This window comes from Corvus moneduloides, chromosome 3 (assembly GCF_009650955.1).
Source record: "Corvus moneduloides isolate bCorMon1 chromosome 3, bCorMon1.pri, whole genome shotgun sequence".
Taxonomy (NCBI): domain Eukaryota; kingdom Metazoa; phylum Chordata; class Aves; order Passeriformes; family Corvidae; genus Corvus; species Corvus moneduloides.
Genome location: NC_045478.1, coordinates 95,579,409 through 95,596,496, shown reverse-complemented (window position 1 = coordinate 95,596,496; position 17,088 = coordinate 95,579,409). Strand labels below are relative to the sequence as shown.

At 40.0% G+C, this 17,088-nt stretch overlaps 1 protein-coding gene across 1 annotated transcript; it reads right to left on the bottom strand.

Moving 5' to 3' along the window:
* Positions 1 to 674: 674 nt before the first annotated feature.
* ABCG5 (ATP binding cassette subfamily G member 5) lies at positions 675 to 17,076 on the bottom strand. Its single transcript, XM_032102852.1, has 13 exons — positions 16,766 to 17,076; positions 16,030 to 16,151; positions 15,445 to 15,581; positions 15,144 to 15,242; positions 14,069 to 14,201; positions 12,591 to 12,730; positions 11,197 to 11,326; positions 8,436 to 8,649; positions 7,981 to 8,186; positions 7,022 to 7,160; positions 3,874 to 4,059; positions 2,132 to 2,244; positions 675 to 995 (listed from the first exon to the last, which is right to left on the bottom strand). The coding sequence occupies exons 1-13, from the start codon at positions 16,885 to 16,887 to the stop codon at positions 799 to 801; spliced, it is 1,938 nt and encodes a 645-aa protein (XP_031958743.1). The 5' UTR covers positions 16,888 to 17,076; the 3' UTR covers positions 675 to 798.
* Positions 17,077 to 17,088: the final 12 nt, after the last annotated feature.

Below are 17,088 nucleotides of genomic sequence, written 5' to 3'. Positions count from 1 at the left end.
AATGGCATTGCTTCTGACAAACAACTTGCATACTTCTTCCCTAGTTAAATTGACATTAAATAAAACCAAAACTTTATTAAACAAACATTTTTTTCCCCTTGTAATTCATAAACTGCTTCCAAAACAAGATTAGAACTTGACAATGAAAAGAAGGAAATGATATAAATAACTTAACTGTCTTCACTGATTTAGCATCATTTACAAGGCAAAAACAAGCTGGGTAACTTTGATACTGCTTCAAGATCCTGTTCATCAGTTGTATAGTGTATGCAAGATTAAAGTGGAGTGATGTCTTGATTCTGTCTTTACACTTATTTGGTTTGTTTCCTTTCTACAAATTCCTAAAATGATAGCAAAACAAGGCATAAGACTGAAAATAGAATTCTAGAAATGGGATTTACTAGCAGTTGTACTCCTCTGCTTATCAGCAGTGGGTAAAAAACAAAATAGCGGAGAAAAATTAGAGCACCATTGCTACGTTGTTAGTAATTGTCAGCAACAGCTGACTAAATTATATTCAGAAAGCCCTTTAAAACATGAAATACTGCTGATTATGGGTGATCTGGAGATCAGTCAGAGGAGAGGAGTGGGGAATACCAATATCAGGACTCATTCACAGTCTTAGGAGAACACTGGTTTCCAAGATGAAAACAAACATGAGAAGATGAATGTGTTTTTATATGTCATCACTTAATTTAATGTCATCACTTAAATTCTATCTAAAGTCCAACGATATAAGCCTTTGAGCATAATAAAATTACAAGTGTAGTATTAGGCATTGTTGGAATTGCTACTTTTTCATTGCCTGTCAATAATTCTCTCTCTTAATTTGAAGCTTAGAATTGCAATAATGGCAAGTACTGGTATAAAAGCATAGAGTACAAGGAGATCGATTGTGAACCGGGACAGTGCCCCGGGATAGTTTTGTTCAATGAACTGGATGCCTTGGGAGAAAATGCACGCAGCATTATTTGCAGTGGAACTGCTGGCTCCACCTGTCAAGAGAAACAAACAATTTCTTTAGTAGGTAAATCACTAAAATTAACATTCAGACTCCAGTCTGTAGCTCATGCATTGAATACACCTCACCTCTCCCTCACATTATTTCCATGAAGAACCATACCCACAGCAGTATTTCTCATCACTTTGGAATAAAACCAGACAAGCCCTATGTTTCTGCAGTTAATCCATGACATACTTTTTGAGGGGAAGAATAAAGGGTCACTAGGAGCTCTCTCTTTTGTCCATGCCAAACAAAGATTTATGGCTTTTCAGACATATTATCCGGAGGGCCTCAAGAAGCAAGTTGCCCCATGTGCTAAACTTAAGAGTGTTCATATGTGTTGAGGGTTCCAAAATGCAAGAAATGGTGACTGTCTGAAGGGCACATTAAAAATGAGGTGTTTATTGGTAGTAATAAATGCATGGATTAATTTTCTAACAGTTGTTGATCTTGTAATAGAGGTACAGGAGAGACTAACGGATAAAAAATATGGAGCCTTGGAGAGGAGCACAGACACCTGGCTACGAAGCCCTAAATATCTTAAGGTAGGACCAAAGCTGTAAATTTTGCCCTACTAATGCATATTAGCTACTAACCCTGGCAACCTGATTGATTCTCTTGTTTTGCTGGTTATCTTGCTCACAACCAGCAAAGCACAACCTGACAGACCCAAGCTGCTCAATACGTACCACGGAAACATGTTTGAACTGAAGCCTCTCTAGTATTGGAGGAGTTTGTTATTGTATAGTATTGGAGCTGTTTGTTACCTCTCAATACTCCCTGCACTGATGTTTGATCTTAGATTGTGCAATTTGTGTAGCAATGCTCAAAAAAAAATTTCCAGTCTGTTATAAACTTAGCTTCCAAAATGCCTCCAAAGGGGGGATAAGAGAAGAGGTGAAAAAGAGGAAGATGAAGAACTGGAAGAATGAGAAATGGTTGGAACAAAAGATTTAAATTCTGCTCTAGCTTGCTGATGTGGCATTATAGTCTTTACTAATTAGTAAATTCTTTTTAGCAACTCAAAAGTTATCTTTATTTCATCAGGATACATGTACATAGAAGGAAAATAAGTATCAACATCTCATTAAAATTACATATAATGGACTTTTTTTTAAGAACACTTACCACATGTGAAGTTTAAGCCATAAAATTCATTGACTACAAGGACTTCACTGCTGTATCTTTGAAAGGTAAGAAAACTGAGTAGTTTAAAAGGTGTTGGCATTTCTTCAAGGGTCCTTAAAGAAACAGAGAAGTTAAGCTGGTTTTTCCTAAATACTAAGAGCCCCCAAATTAAAACAAGCTCTCATTGTATCTAACCTGTGACAGAAACAGTTCTTGTCTCTACCTGTAGGGTTTTCAAACAAAGTCCATTTTTAGGGCTAAGTGATGAGACACTGGAGGCTGTCCCTGCCTTTGGTACAGTGTCATAACATTCAGCCCGGACTTGTTTATGGACAGTCACAAAGAATTCTACGGTTGTGTGCTGTTCACATGGCAGTGATAAACTGGAAATGACAACACCCAGTATAAACCTTACTTGCCAAAATGTGTCGCTTCCAAAGTAAGAAACCACCACCCCTCACTCCATCTTCAAAATCAAATCCATTGCAGCAATAATAAAGCAAAAATGAAGCAAAAATAATGAGAAGAAACATTCAACAAGACTGGGCAATTTCAGCATCCAAAATACTTCAAGACTTACAATTAAACAACAACAAAAAAATTCAACAGGAAAAAACCCCAGCAACCCAAGTCTCAATGCTATTTTTAATGTCCTTCATTGCTTATGAAGATTAATCAAAAGGATTCATAATATTAATTAGCAATGTCTCTGCTGTAAAATATGGTTAGAGACCACTCTAATGCTTTTAAGTTATCATTAAGGCATTAGACTATGGTAGCAGGAGTAAATGTCACTATAAACACACATCTTCTTGAAATTAGGCAGGGACCAAATAATTAGACATGAACCTAGCTTTACTTTGTAAGTATGAGCTGAGATCTACTTTAAAGAGACAAAGCACCATCAACTTTGTGAAGATTCATATGGTTTTCTTGAGGACAACACCATCTGTTGTTAGGCTTACTTCATTATCATTGGGAGGGCCTCAGGTAAGCATATCCTACTTGCTCAACGTCTTCAGAATGTTATTTAACAATTACACATTTATTCTGGTATGTTCCTCAAAAAACCCAGTAATTTCACTATTGACAAATACAAGAGGAAAACTGTTTAAACTTCACACAATTAAAATGCAAAACCATTTATTTGCATAGTAACAGAGCAAGTGGATCACAATTTTCCTGCATATTTACTACACTACTTTTTAATTTTTATATAGGTCAGTCTGCATGGGTAGAAAAAGTGACTGAAAAGTTTACTGGCTAAACTGGATAATAATACCAATAAGATAGTTGAGAGCAACTACTTTTTTAAACCAGCATTACCTGTGTTTACTGTCTGGTAATTTCCAGCAGTTACTAAAACCTGTACTAAAAAACAGGGGTTTTTGGTAGGCCCCTTTAATGAGGACAGCATTTCACATCATAATGTCAGCACCAGTAAAAGAACTCAGATGACCTGATAGATATGAATTGTTTAGTTTTATCTTTAATGTATTTGCAAAAACTGGGGGAAATCTTCAGTATCTGTGTTGATATCTAAAGGTATTAAGTGTCTGTTTTGTGTGTTTAGTACAAGGTCCACAAGATTAGGTAGTTCTGCCTCTGAAGGAGCACAGCTGCACTTGCTTTCCATTGCTACCTGTGCTCTACTGGACTTCTGCAATACCAACTGTTCTAGAAAATTCTTCCACAGTTGGATCATTTTAACAGCAACACTGTAACAAAGATTTTTTTCCTACCTTACCAGTCCCGTTCCCACAATCACACCAGCTGAATTCAGTAGCACCACGCCACTTTGGACTACATTTGGGTCTTGAACCACGCCAAGTATAACAAGTGTTAGTAGTTCACCAATCATGTGAGATGCTAGGACAACAGCAAAGAAAATTCCAAATCTGGAAGCATCAGGATACAACCCTGTAGTCCTGTACAAAGATGAGCAAAAGAACATTTAAAAAACATTGTTTGGGTATTAAACTTGGAAAGTGGCTTTTACTTTTGTTTCTATCTGGGTTTTTTGCAGTTACATAGCTCATTAAGTGGAGAGTTTATGCCTTAATCCTTAGTATATTGTTTGGAATCTTAACACAAAGGACATACACTTACTATCGTGATATAACTGCAGATGTATGAGGTTTTCTCCATCTAGACTGAAGAGGGTTATGCAAAGATGTAATCGTTGTAGAAACCCAGGCTGGTTCAAGACAATCAGCTTGGCTTTTCAATTCTTAAACTAACATGCTGCTTCTTGTAGAGTCTTTGCAGTGGGAGTTATTCATGTAAGTCACATATTTAAAGAACATCTTTATGCAGGTAATTAACAGATGGGATTTTGCACTTCTGATACTGTGCAAGCAAACATAAGTGTGGATATACTCAAACTAAAAACTAATTGAATTCACCACCCATGTAATTCATACCAATGCAATTTCCTCCATACTCCTACATTCTTTAATGCAACATGCTGTTCCCAGTTTTCCCCTAGCTAACCCAAGGAAAAGAGTCCTCTCAACCTGTACTAAAGATTAAAAACTTAAGAAAAGCCAGCAATTGCTTGACAAACTAAATTCAGCCTTATAGTGTATGTGACAGATGACAAAACCTTTTATTACATCGTGACACATTACTCTTTTTCCAAAATATCTCATACCAAAATTGCCTCACACTAGGTGCAGACTGCATGCTTAGCTTAGCTGACAAGCAGCAATTCAACATTTAATTTTCTTTTTCTTGTTGCTCAGTGGAAGACCCTATGTGGTTTTTTTTAATCCACCATGTTCAAATATGGTCTTAAAATAGAAGTATCAATTCTCTCACAGGGTTTTCTGTAGCATTTTTGGTAACACCAGAATAATTTATAAATAAATGGATGCACATTGACTCTTCCAGTATTAAACACTCAGCGAGCTAGAAGGCATTTAACAACCTTTAAGTACTGATTGGTGCAGAAAAAACAGCTTTCCTAAGTCCTAGTAGAAACCTATCACCTTCTCTGAGCCGCTCTAATACTTTACACAGAGGTAGGGAGACACAGACCAGTAAATCTGGGGTAGGAATAGAGCAGAAGAAAACCTAAAAAAAGAAAAAACCCAGCTCAAAGAGAGAATATTACAGCAATAAAACAACAGCATAATGTGAAGTGTCAGAACATTTCCCAGAGGTATCTTTAGCTAGGAAAATCTGCACAGACAGAACATTTACTTGATTGTAAAAGAGGCTCTCTTTGATCTTGGCCAGACCTGCCTTGTGTCTGACCAGGTAAGAGTTTGGGTCTGCCTGACCCAACTGTCTGACCCCACAAACACAAACTCTGTGAGCAATGGCTTGTAAGAACACTTGCCAGAGGCTGTCAAAGCCTCTCAAAAAGTTAGTCCATCCAGGAAAGTTCAGTCCTGCACAGATACAACTGTCAAAATTTCATCCAGAAACTGCTTGCCCTAAGAGATCTAAGAGCATTGTGAAATCACTTTGACACATCACCGATGGCTTCCAAACAACCGCAATATTGGAAAGATAATATCTGTAAATATTATCCATTAACTGAAGCCACACTGTTTATTGTTGATTGTGTTTGAGCCAACCAAAGCACATATGGGCAAAGTCTGTGCCCACATGGATTTCCTGCTTGCTAAGAAGTGAGCGTGTCATTGAGCCTGGAAAGCTGCTTTCCAAACAGCTGCTTTCTCGGCAGCAGTCACAAACTGAAGGTGAGCACAGCACTTTGTGGGAGGAAGAGTAACTTCTGTCTGTCTGTGAAAAAAAGACTTTTCAGGGAGCCCTGCCTCAAGCAGGCAGCACTGACAGCTTGCAGAAATAAAAGCCCAGGTAGCTAAGGAGGCAAAGGTGGCTACTTTTCATATCAACCCCAAACTACAAAAAAACCTGGCCATGCATACAAGTCCTTACACCTGGAAGAGCAGGGATCTTCTTTTTTCATTTTTTAGGGGCTGAAAGTTATTGAGATTCCAAATAGAAAGAATTAAGTACATGCTGAGCACTGCCCCTCATTGCCTACTATAGACCAGAAGGAAGAAGAGAATAGTCATCTTTTTTTCCTGCCTAAGTTTTTCTAGATGGGAGTAAAATGCTATTAAAAAAGTCCCTGTGCTGAAATTCTGATTCAGTAGTCCAAGCAATTTGTGTAGTTCTACTTTATCCATTTTCCATCCATTTGACTGGAAAGTAAGAGCACTAACATGCACAGCTACAGCAGAATGCCTCCTGCACTTTTTACCAGGGTCTATCCCACCTACCATTTTTGAACAGCTCTTCAGAGAACATGCATCCAGGACACAAACCAAGCCTGCTCATCACTTGTACACATTTTACTACAGACTGCCAACTGATTGCAGCTGTCCTAGGAAAACTATTGGTGCACTAGACATCTCTCATAATTAGAAAAGAAAAAGATTGAAGGACAGAAATTTGTGCCTTTCTCTGGAGGGTATGAGAGAGGGATCCAGATCTCATCACTTCCATAAGCTGTAGCTAAACTGCAATGTCCCAGAAAATAAAAGTTTTGTTACTCTCACATACCTACAAGTGACTTCCTCGGTTCTGGGGGTTTTTTTATATTTTCTGTCTTTCTAAATGCAATGTAAAATGCCACTTCCTGCTTTCAGTGTGGCACAAGAATGGTAACTGCCCCAAGTCCATTAAAACTTCCTAAGTTACCTAGAGAACTGGTAATTTACTTACTCTGAAAGTGTTCTCAGCTCTGCTTGAAAGAGAAGGGCTAAATTTGTGTCATCTTTTCTTAGGCTTTCTGTGTTACCATCTTGAGAGACAACAGCAGGAAGTCATGCCAGGAGGCCTTTTGCTGACATGGTAACTGACATTGGTAAACAAAATGAAAATGACAATCCAAAAGATGGTCCAAATGCTTACCAGTATATAAAGGTGCTGAAAATGGCCACGCTGAGGACACTGAAAGGCAGGAAATGTACTACATAGGCTACAAGCATTTGCCATTTCTTATACAAGCCATCTTTACTTTCTTGGTCACTGATAGCACGTAGAGGTGGGACTGAATCAAATATATAAGAAATAAATTAAATTACCATTAGAGAGATCAAGACTTGTTGCTAGCAGAAATGACACGAAGCACAGAGACAACTTTGAGAATATATCAAAAACTTTCTGCCTAAACCACTCTGATTGCTTTTTCCCCCACTACAAATGCAAAGCATGCTCCCTGCAGGTTGCAAACATTGGTAAGCTTAATGAAAGACGCCTAACTTAGCAGCAGGCAGGACAGCCTTCTCTTTTGGCATATACAAATTAAAGACATGAGAAAACCTCTGTCACTGGCTAATTTATTGAGGTGCTCTGATTTCAAGCTGATAACAGCAGTGTATGTTCCCTACATGAGCAAAACAGTTTTTAGGGCTGTTTTAGATAGAAACTACTGTTGCTTTCAGTATGGCACCTGTAAGAGAAAAACCCTTAAAAAAAACCCATCACATATATACTCATATATCCAATTATGCTTAATTGCTGTCAAAGCTGTTTTGTATTTCCATCCTTTCCATAGTTTGGTTTTGAGCTCACTTAGGATGTTAACTAGACCTAGACTTTGTCTTGCCTATAAAATGATAGACACAGGCAAATCTTTTGCACAGTTTAGAATAAAGCCTTCATAGACAGGCCAGCTGTAAAAAAGAAAGGCAGGGATCAGGGCATATTCCCTTGAATTCCACTGAATTTTTTGCTTCTGTATCAACTCTGACCTTACTGAGAAGTGTGAGGATCCTTTAAATTACTATCTTCGAAAAAACGCTTTTTCTCATTTAAGACAGAGTGGTAGCAATAGCTGCTGCTGCACTTAAGACAGGACAGGAACTCACACAGGGCCACAGCATTGAGCATCCCTGTGTAGGGGGTGGCACTCACGCACTGGTAGACAAGCCCCACACGGTCCTGCACGGCTCCCTGGGCCACATCATTCCTCAGTCGAAGAAGGAAAAAGGCTATAAACAAGCCAAATAACAGATTCTGGAGGAGACGCATGATGACGCCTATCTTATCTCTGAAGAAGTTTCTTGTTGTTCTCCTGATAATGAAACAAAGCAGCAACAAAAAACCTGTTAGCTACAACTGACCACATGCTGGTAGAGTATTTAGCTTTGAACAAATTTTAGACAGTGTCCACAAAGAGCTAATATATTAAAAAAGACAGGGACAAGTACAGTGGGAGATCAAAATAATCAAGGAAGTCCATCTGTACATGGAGGGGAAACCTGAAAGATTAGTGGAGAAGAAAAAAATAATTGCTTTAGAAAAGGAGGAAAAGAAGTCTTACCGTAAAAGAATCAATATTTGGTAAAAGCCACTCGGTAAGTCTTTGTTTTTGAATGGTATTGGTGGCAGCTCCTTCATACACTTTGTTTTTTCAATAGCTGCCAGTACTTTGCTAAAGATCCCCGAGTTTCTGTAGGCTGACACAATTTCCTGAACCCTACTGTAGGTTTCAAGTTCACGTTCCTTGCTTCGGGTGTCCACAGATGTCAGATCCACTGTAAAATGACAAAGTTTTTACTCTATATACACATCATTTTCCCTTCATATCTTTTTTTCCCCTTGCAACTATCTTCTTGTCTCCAATCTAAAATGTGCAAAGATGGTATGGTCCATTGAAAGTATTCAAGGTTTCTTTTACTCCTCCCTTCTGTTAGATGCAGCACGAATGAACTGTACAGCTACAGGAAATCTGTGCTTTGTGACCTCTGTAGGACCCTGCAGTTCAGGTCCTGGATCTGGAAATGCGAGGCCTGAGCACTGTGCTAGTCAGACCTTTAGCATTCTCACAGCACAGAGCTGTGAAGAACAAGACAAAGCACTAGAGGATGTATGTTTATGAAGATGAAGAGATGACTTATCTGGTCACATATTTCTCAGGTTTTCAGGAAAATGCTCAGACATGGCTCCATGGCTTCCCCCTTGTCCTCTGCCTGCTCCTGCATAACTACAGAGCTTTATTTTTTGGTTAGTGTGAACCCACACTGCAGAGACACTGCTCTTCTCTACTTGAGCTGTTAATGCACTGTTGCACTGGGTTTCACCTACCTCCTTCACAGACATACTTCTCTTTTAATGTGTAGTTCAACAATGTTTAGCTGGCCAAATTTCCCTAGCAGGCTCAGCCCAAGCTGAAGGTAATAATACTGACTGCCATGGAACTCAGGAAATACTTCACAGAGTTAATGTTCCTTTCTAATAAGTCCACCTAAACATACTCCTGGCAGCAGCAATTCTTCTGTTGGCAGATGGGAAATTTGTGTGTTCTATTTTTATAACTCATACAGATGCAGTAATAGTGCTAAAACACCTTAGAAATTTCCCTCTTCTCCAACAGCAGTGAATTAGCCAAGGTATTGAAAACTGGATTTTTCTTCTCAAGAACATTTGTTCTTACACAATTTTATATTACTCTTCTACATCTGGTAAGATGTCTTCATCAGTTATTTATTCCTAAGATTTCTCTCATCCTTAGATTTCAGTTTCGCAATGTTCTGTTCAACTTCAAAATACAAATTCACCAAAAGAAAAGGAGGCCTCGCCCAAGATTCTTAATTTGTCCTCAAAACCTGAATTAAGCTTATGAATAGTCCCGCGGTGTTCTAAAAGCTGGAATTCAGGAGAATTGTCTTTAATGGTAAACATATCCAAAACGAAGCCTTCGCTTTTACAAATATGAACATCTGAAATGCAGAAACACTTTTTCAAACTTGGCCAGTGTGACTTACTGGAAGTCACACAGGAAATAAATGGCAACTGGGTGTTCTTTAAAAGAACTGTAACACTGACTACTAACTAGACCAAGTAGCTAATGCCTACCATGCATTAGTACTTTTCATAAACATGTGACATTTCAACAATATAACCCACACTCAATACACAGGATCTATTTTCCTCTGCTGCTGGTGTAAATGGTATCAGAATCTGTCCCTTCATTCACATCAAATCACACAAAAAAATATAAACTACCAATTTTCAAAAGACTAAATATTCTGATGATTCTTTGCTCTAAACTGTGTTTTTTCCCTTTCTTGTCACATTCAAAAGTTGACATTTGAAGAATGCAGTACTCTCTTTACCAAGCTTTTTTAAAAGTGGGTCTAAATCTCAAATCATCTATGCTTTTCAAGACTATTCAAATTCATGAAGACAAAATTATCCTCACTGTCATACCAGTATTTTCAGCTTTATCCCATTCCAGCTTCATGTCAACAACCATCCTCTATTCTCACTGAGTTTAGAATGCCATCTAGACAATAGGAAAACACTGCCTGCTCTGAATGCAGATTTTTGGATTGGTCAAATCCCCTGGTTAGTGCTCAGCTAGTATTGCCAGAAATTTACCTACGTGTTGGATTTAAACAGAATTATATACATGTCTGCATATCTGTACACATGTATGCACACATACAAACACATCCACATTCTCTTCAAACCTGTGCCTGCATGGATCAGGGACATGGATGTCCTGCAGCAAAACCAAGCCTCATTTCCAAGGTCTCTTGCTTACCCTATTTTTCCATCCTGAATTGGTAAAACAGCACTCTCCAGCTTATGCCAACAGCTTGCTATCATCATCTCCAGAAGCAGCCATTCTGTTCCAGTAGTTCCCCAAACTTTCAGAAACCTCAAACTCAGAATTCCTAGAAACTGATGCCTCATCCCACACTGGTTCTACACCCTTCCTTCCAGGCAACAACTCTTTTCAGTTGCTCGGCATCACAGAGTCCATAAGAGCATGGGATTTTCCACAATTTTGGAATCAAATTAATTTTCCAACATCCAGTGCAAAGCCATAAGGAAATGCCATCAGGAACCCACAGGTTTCATGAAGTTGAGATTCTTTTTTTATTGGTAGTTTACTCCTTTACTGCAAATATGGCTGTTTTATGGAGTCATTGGGAGTAACATGGGGCCAGCCCTCTCTCTGAGCTGAAAATAACTAAAAAGTTGGAGCAGAATTCAAACACATTTCCATCTCTAGAAAAACTTCAACTTGGGGAAGAAAACAAATTGTTTTACCAAAATAACTTAGACAAACTTACCATAGAAGTCAAAAGGATTTGATTGTTCAGGACAAGAATAGCCACAGTCACTAAAAAATGTGATCATTTCCATAGGGTTCCCACAGAAAACCATTTCTCCAAAGCTCATGATGGCTATTTTATCAAATAACTGTTGGGGGAAAATTAATATATTATCAGTATGTATTAAGAATCACAGAACATGCTGACTTGGAAGGAATCCATCAGGATCATGGAGCCCAACGCCTGGCCCTGCATAAGACACCCCAAGAATCACACCATGTGCCTGAGAGCATTGTCCAAAAGCTTCTTGAACTCTGTCAGACTTGGTGTTGTGGCCACTTCCCTGGGAGCCTGTTCCCAGCCACCCTCTGTGTGAACCATCTTTTTCTAATATCCAGCCTAAACCTCTCCTGTCACACTTCAGGCCATTCCCTCAGATCCTGTCACTGGTCACCACAGAGATCAGATCAGGAGTACATTAATTCTTGAGTACATCTACTGTCTTGGTAATAGAAATGCTCTGATGGGAAAAATAGTTTTGACATACTCAAACTTCCTTACTATATTTTCTCTCAAAGGAAGTTTGTCCTTTCTTTCACTCCTCTCTTTGGCGGTTATGCAAAATGACACATCTTTAAGCTCTAGTGGTTCTCAAAACTGTCAATGACAGCAGCATACAGAGGTAATTCATACAAAGAAATGTGGCCTTCTGACTTCACTTTAATGCACCTTCACTTACTGACTGACCTCCTTCGGTGCTTAATAGCCCCAGTCTGTAAAACCCCCAAATTGTTGGCAAGATTATCCTGAAGTGCTTAAGGATTTTAACAGCACCGCTCTTCAGGTGAACACCTGCCAGGGCAAAGTTCCCACCAGCTATGATCAGTCCATGTTCTCAAGACACCAGGGCTGCTTTCAGTCCAGAAAAGCACTGTTGCTCCCCTCTGGCTCCACAATCATTTGCATTCCATTCAGCCAGCCAGGGAAGAGGAGTTTTGCATTTGTGTGGCAGGTGACGGATGTGTCAGAAGAGCAAAGTGAGAAACAGTAATGTGAAGGGGAGAAATGCTCTTCCCAGCACAAACCCTGCAAGGCAGGACTGCCCCACCACATGACCAAGGTATATCCACATGCCTTGTCATGGCTTCTCCCAGTGGTTTTGGTTTGGGTAGTTGCATAACACAAGGGTTAGGCACACAGTCAGAGTCCATACTATTTTCACAGGGCAATGTGTGTCCCAAAGTGCCCTGTGACTGGCACAAGGCCAGAGCTGCAAAGTTCAAGAGAAGCCTCTAATTATGCAAAGGGAAGGCAAAGAAGAAGCTATACTGGATCTTGTACTTCCATACTGAAAAGAACCTAGGTACTAAAAGGTCTGGTAGTAAAGCCAATAGTGAGTAGGCATCACATACCCTGAAAAGTTCTGAGCGAGGCTGGTGAATTGTAAGAATCACAATCCTGTCTCTGTGTGCAAGCTCTGAGAGAAGCAAGACAAGCTGGTTTGCAGTCAGGCAGTCCAGCCCTGTCGTTGGCTCATCAAGTAGCATGACCTCTGTCAAATGACAAGGAATAGCTTTAAGATTCAGGTAAATGAGGAGCAAATGGCATAGCCTCTGCCTTTAAAGCTAATTTGGCAAATAATAAGAAATTATTTTACAGGTGAAGTTCCACACGTAAAGCAGAGTATGCACAGATATTGCCATGACGTGATCTTTCAGTTTTAGATAGCTTCAGTTGTTCAGTTTCAATGACTAGGAACAAGGACATTAAAAAATACTGCAGAGCAGAATACTTCTTTTTCTAAATTCAGGTGAAATCTGAAAATTACCAAAATAGATTTGATGCATACATCTGCTTCTAAGAATAATAATGATAAATTTCAGCATGTACATAACTGTAAATGTAAGTGACAAAATTAGCTAGAAGTTATATATTCTGAATTAAATTTATATATACACAGAGAATTTGTCATGAACAAACCAAGAATTGTTAAAATTGATTGAAGATTGAAGCAGAAGAAGTTACTGCATTTTCTTCATTATTTTATTGCACATGAAAAGGAAAAACTTATAATCAAATCCATTAATTTTTTATAGATGAGACATAGCACAGAAGAGGGCAGTCCAACCTTTATCAGGGTGCAAGGGGAAGAGACTTTTCACCATAATTTTATCTACGTAATTACTACTGTGTTTACTATAGAGTTTAGTGACATTCTGAGCAGTAACCACACCCCAGGAGTCACCAGCAGCAGTGATGTACCTCACTGTGCTATTTAAGCTCCTTCCTGCCTAATAAGCAGTTGTAGCACAACCACATGGCTACAAGGACTCCAGCATCCAATAAATATGTGCTGTACATTCACTCCATGAGATTCTGCCACCTTTAAGAAACTCTCTCAAAAGTGACAGATTTTTTCCCATGGATAATCCTTCTATAGCTACTCAGCTTTGATTTCCTTTCATTGGAATTTTTTTGGCTCTGGAACATACAAGGCACTCACACATACATAGCTCAATGGCAGCTACTCCACTACAAGGCTCAGTGCTTGCACATGTATGGCTCTAACGTACTCAAAAATGATAAATTAATGGGCCACAACCAATATTTGGGAAGAGTGAACCCAGAAAGGGTTAAAATGGAAAAATCCAAGTTTAAACCTATGTTCAGTCCCTAAGATTTTTAAATTGTCTGCCTTCCAAGATCAACTAACAGATCAATGGCAGACCTCAATTACTGCTTATTTTTTTCTGTCATCACCAGACTGGCTTCTGCTGAATTGAAGAATGCAAATGCTTTTGTATTTTAAAGAGGTTTACGGAGGTCTGTGGTAGGAGCACGAAGTGACACAGCCTTGTTTTATTTTGGAAATCCATGCAATGGTACTTACTGGGATCTTGTAAAAGCTGGGCTGCAACTGATACGCGACGCCTCTCACCCCCAGAAATTCCTACGATGTTACGGCTTCCAATTATTTTGTCAGCAATGTGGCTGAGACTCAGCTCAGCCATAACTGCATCTACCTGAAAAATAATTACAATTACAAAAGACTAAACACAGTCCAACCCAGCCTGTGTGCAATGGTAAAAAACAGGGGAAAAACCCCCATAATTTTACGTTATAGCTTTACAAATACCCTGCCTGCATCTATTCTAGTGGGAAGGTATCTGGCCTAATTTCTATTTTATTATTTCTAATATATTCTTTTTTAAATTTCATTTTCATGTATTCTGACATGAGTAAATTTTAGCTTCACTTGACATTTAGAGATGAAGAGTTCAGAGGTGGGACTAGAAGTTGAGGTATGAAGCATAATGTGCTGCTCTGGCTTCCAAAATTGGGGAGCAGGAGGGCACATAAATTCTGGGAAACTACAAAGTACTGAGTGGAAGATTGGTGAAGAGAGAAAGCAAGATCCTCTGGCCAGGAATATCCAATTTTACTTTCAACAGAATTCAAAAAGAGTCCTTTAAATAAATCTGAAACACACCTATTTTATCAAGAAAATAGCTTGTAGAGGGCTTATTAGACCAGCGCTTTCTTGAGCTGCTGTGGTTAGTGAGAGATGTCCTACAGGAGACAGAGTGGTGTCAAAATCAGTTCTGCTGTCCATGAGACTTGCCAGCACACATGGCCCTAAATACCCCAGAGAACTGTCTTTCCCCTCTGAGTTAGGGCAACTGACCTCAATACCAAGAGCAGCATCTCCTGCAGCAGTAACTGCTTCAGCTTCAGGTGGAAGGGTTTTGTCCCAGCATAATGGTGATGCCCTGGGGCACCAGCACAAACCCCTTGAAGAGGTGGGACCACCAGAGAGCTTGTGTCCTACTCCTCACCAGGAGGATCTCTCCCCCCTTGCAAAACCTCATAAACATAAAAAACAGCCATGGATGGAAAGTGCTGCTGGTGAAAACATTACATGACATCTTGTCTGCCTTTCTGGTGGAAGACTGTAAAATACAGACCTTCTTTTTGATGGAGTTGTTGGAGCATTTCGTAAGAGTTAGTAAAGCCGTGTAGGTCAAAGTCTCCTGTATGGTGAGAAAGCTTAACAAAATGTCACTCTGAAAAACAAGTGAAGAGGAAGAAGCAGTTAGTCCTGTAGTAATTAAAACTTTGTTCCTGTTCATGCAAGCTTAATTCATTCATATTAACTGGTTTGTCCCAAACTTACTAGTAAACTCACATTCACATTGCACTACTCCATTACACTAGCAACTTTTTTTACACAAAAGGAAGCACAAAAAAATAAATATAGAAATCAACCTGTGGCACGTAAGAGAAGCAATCTCTGAACTGTTCCCTCTTCAGCTGACGGCCATTCACATACACTTCACCACAGAAGCTGTCTTTATGTCCCAGTCTTCCTGATATTGCATCCAGAAGTGTTGTTTTCCCAGATCCTTTCAAACAGAGGAAATTAATCATGTGACAAGATGAATTTTACGATTCCAAGAGAGGTAGCCTGACTTGGATGGACACATATAAAAAGCAGAAAGTTGTTTTTTTTTCTCAATAACTTTAAAATAATAGGCCCTGAAAATGTAGCTAATTAAGGGAAAGTAAATGGGAAAATTAGAATGCAAATTAGCATTTAATTAATACAAATTCACACTTTGCAGTGAAACATTTGAGTTTTGAAGTAACCGTGTCTGTTATTGAAGTTATAATTGTTAGTTAGATGACAGAAGACTCAACTCTGAAAACCATGCACCACTTTTACAAAGCAGAAGCTAAAATCAGCCATAATTTCATTACTTAAAACACAGACCTCAGTCACATTCATGTCACGGTGGAAGTCACCAGTATTAACTCTGATCTTATTTCTGTTTAAGTACTGGAACAACTTACCAGAATTTCCTAAAATCCCCATGATCTGGCCACTCTCTATGTGAAATGAAACATCCTTAAGTATTTGCCGGGTCCATTTTTTACAATATAAAGAAAAGTTCCACCATGGGCCAACGTGCTCTCTTGGGAAACAAACATCAATAAAAAAAATAGAGAGAGAATACGTAAAAATTTTGCACAAAGCAAGTGAATGGTTTATAGCTACTTGTATGTGGGATGGGAGCTGCAAGGATTTTAAAATATGGAAAAATAAAAATAAAAGTTTTTTCCCCCCTTAGCCTTTCCCCTCCTCAGGCTTTAACTTTGGCATTTTCTGTAAGATAAAACAAGGTCTGAGCACATTTTTCAGAATGATTGCTAAGAGGCTTTCGGGCTACACCAAAGGCCAAACGTGAACTGTGGATTTGCTGATGATGTTTGCCAGCCATTAATCCACCTGTTCCTTTCCTTAAGAGCCTCGTGTTATCCCTCTAGCACCAGTAAGAAAGGCAGTGGGAAAAGGCACAAAGTTCGGAAATCTCCTCTAAAGCACGTCCTTCAGAGACGTGGGAAGGAGATCCGGGGAGCCTCCGGAGGGCTCTGCCCTGAGGTGCAGGGCCCGGCGCCATGAGGGGGCCTGGCACCATCGCTCCCGCCATGCTGGGCTGCAGCCGAACCCACAGCCCGCGGTGCCAGCCCGCTCCCGCAGCCCCTGCCGTCGGAGCAGGGATCCTCCACACCGCCCTCCCAGCCCTACCTGATGGTGTAGGAGACACCCTGGACGCTGATGCTGTCGCGGACCTGCCCCACAGCCTTCCCCTCGCCTGTATGCCCGATGCTGCTGCTCTTCTCCAGGGTGGGAGACACTCTGCCCGACATCCTCGGGTGCTGGGGCTCCGCAGCTCCCCTGCGTCCCTCACGCTGCTGGCCGGGTGCCTGGCACTGCCACTGCCACTGCCACCACCACCATGCCTTCCCCGGCACCGCGCAGGGGCAGCTCCCGCTGTCCCGGATCAGAGCAGGTCGCTGCCCTCGGCGCTTGCCACCTCAAAGAAAACGGAGAGGCTCCCTGTTCTTTCT

Excerpts from the sequence above, each read along its gene's own strand:
- ABCG5 (XM_032102852.1), bottom strand. The coding sequence starts at position 16,887 with ATGTCGGGCAGAGTGTCTCCCACCCTGGAGAAGAGCAGCAGCATCGGG. Across the intron at positions 11,327-12,590 it reads CTCGCTCAGAACTTTTCAGG|TTATTTGATAAAATAGCCAT; the intron begins GTATGTGATGCC and ends TTCCCCCAACAG. Across the intron at positions 8,650-11,196 it reads AAATCCTTTTGACTTCTATG|TGGATCTGACATCTGTGGAC; the intron begins GTAAGTTTGTCT and ends GTCATTTTACAG.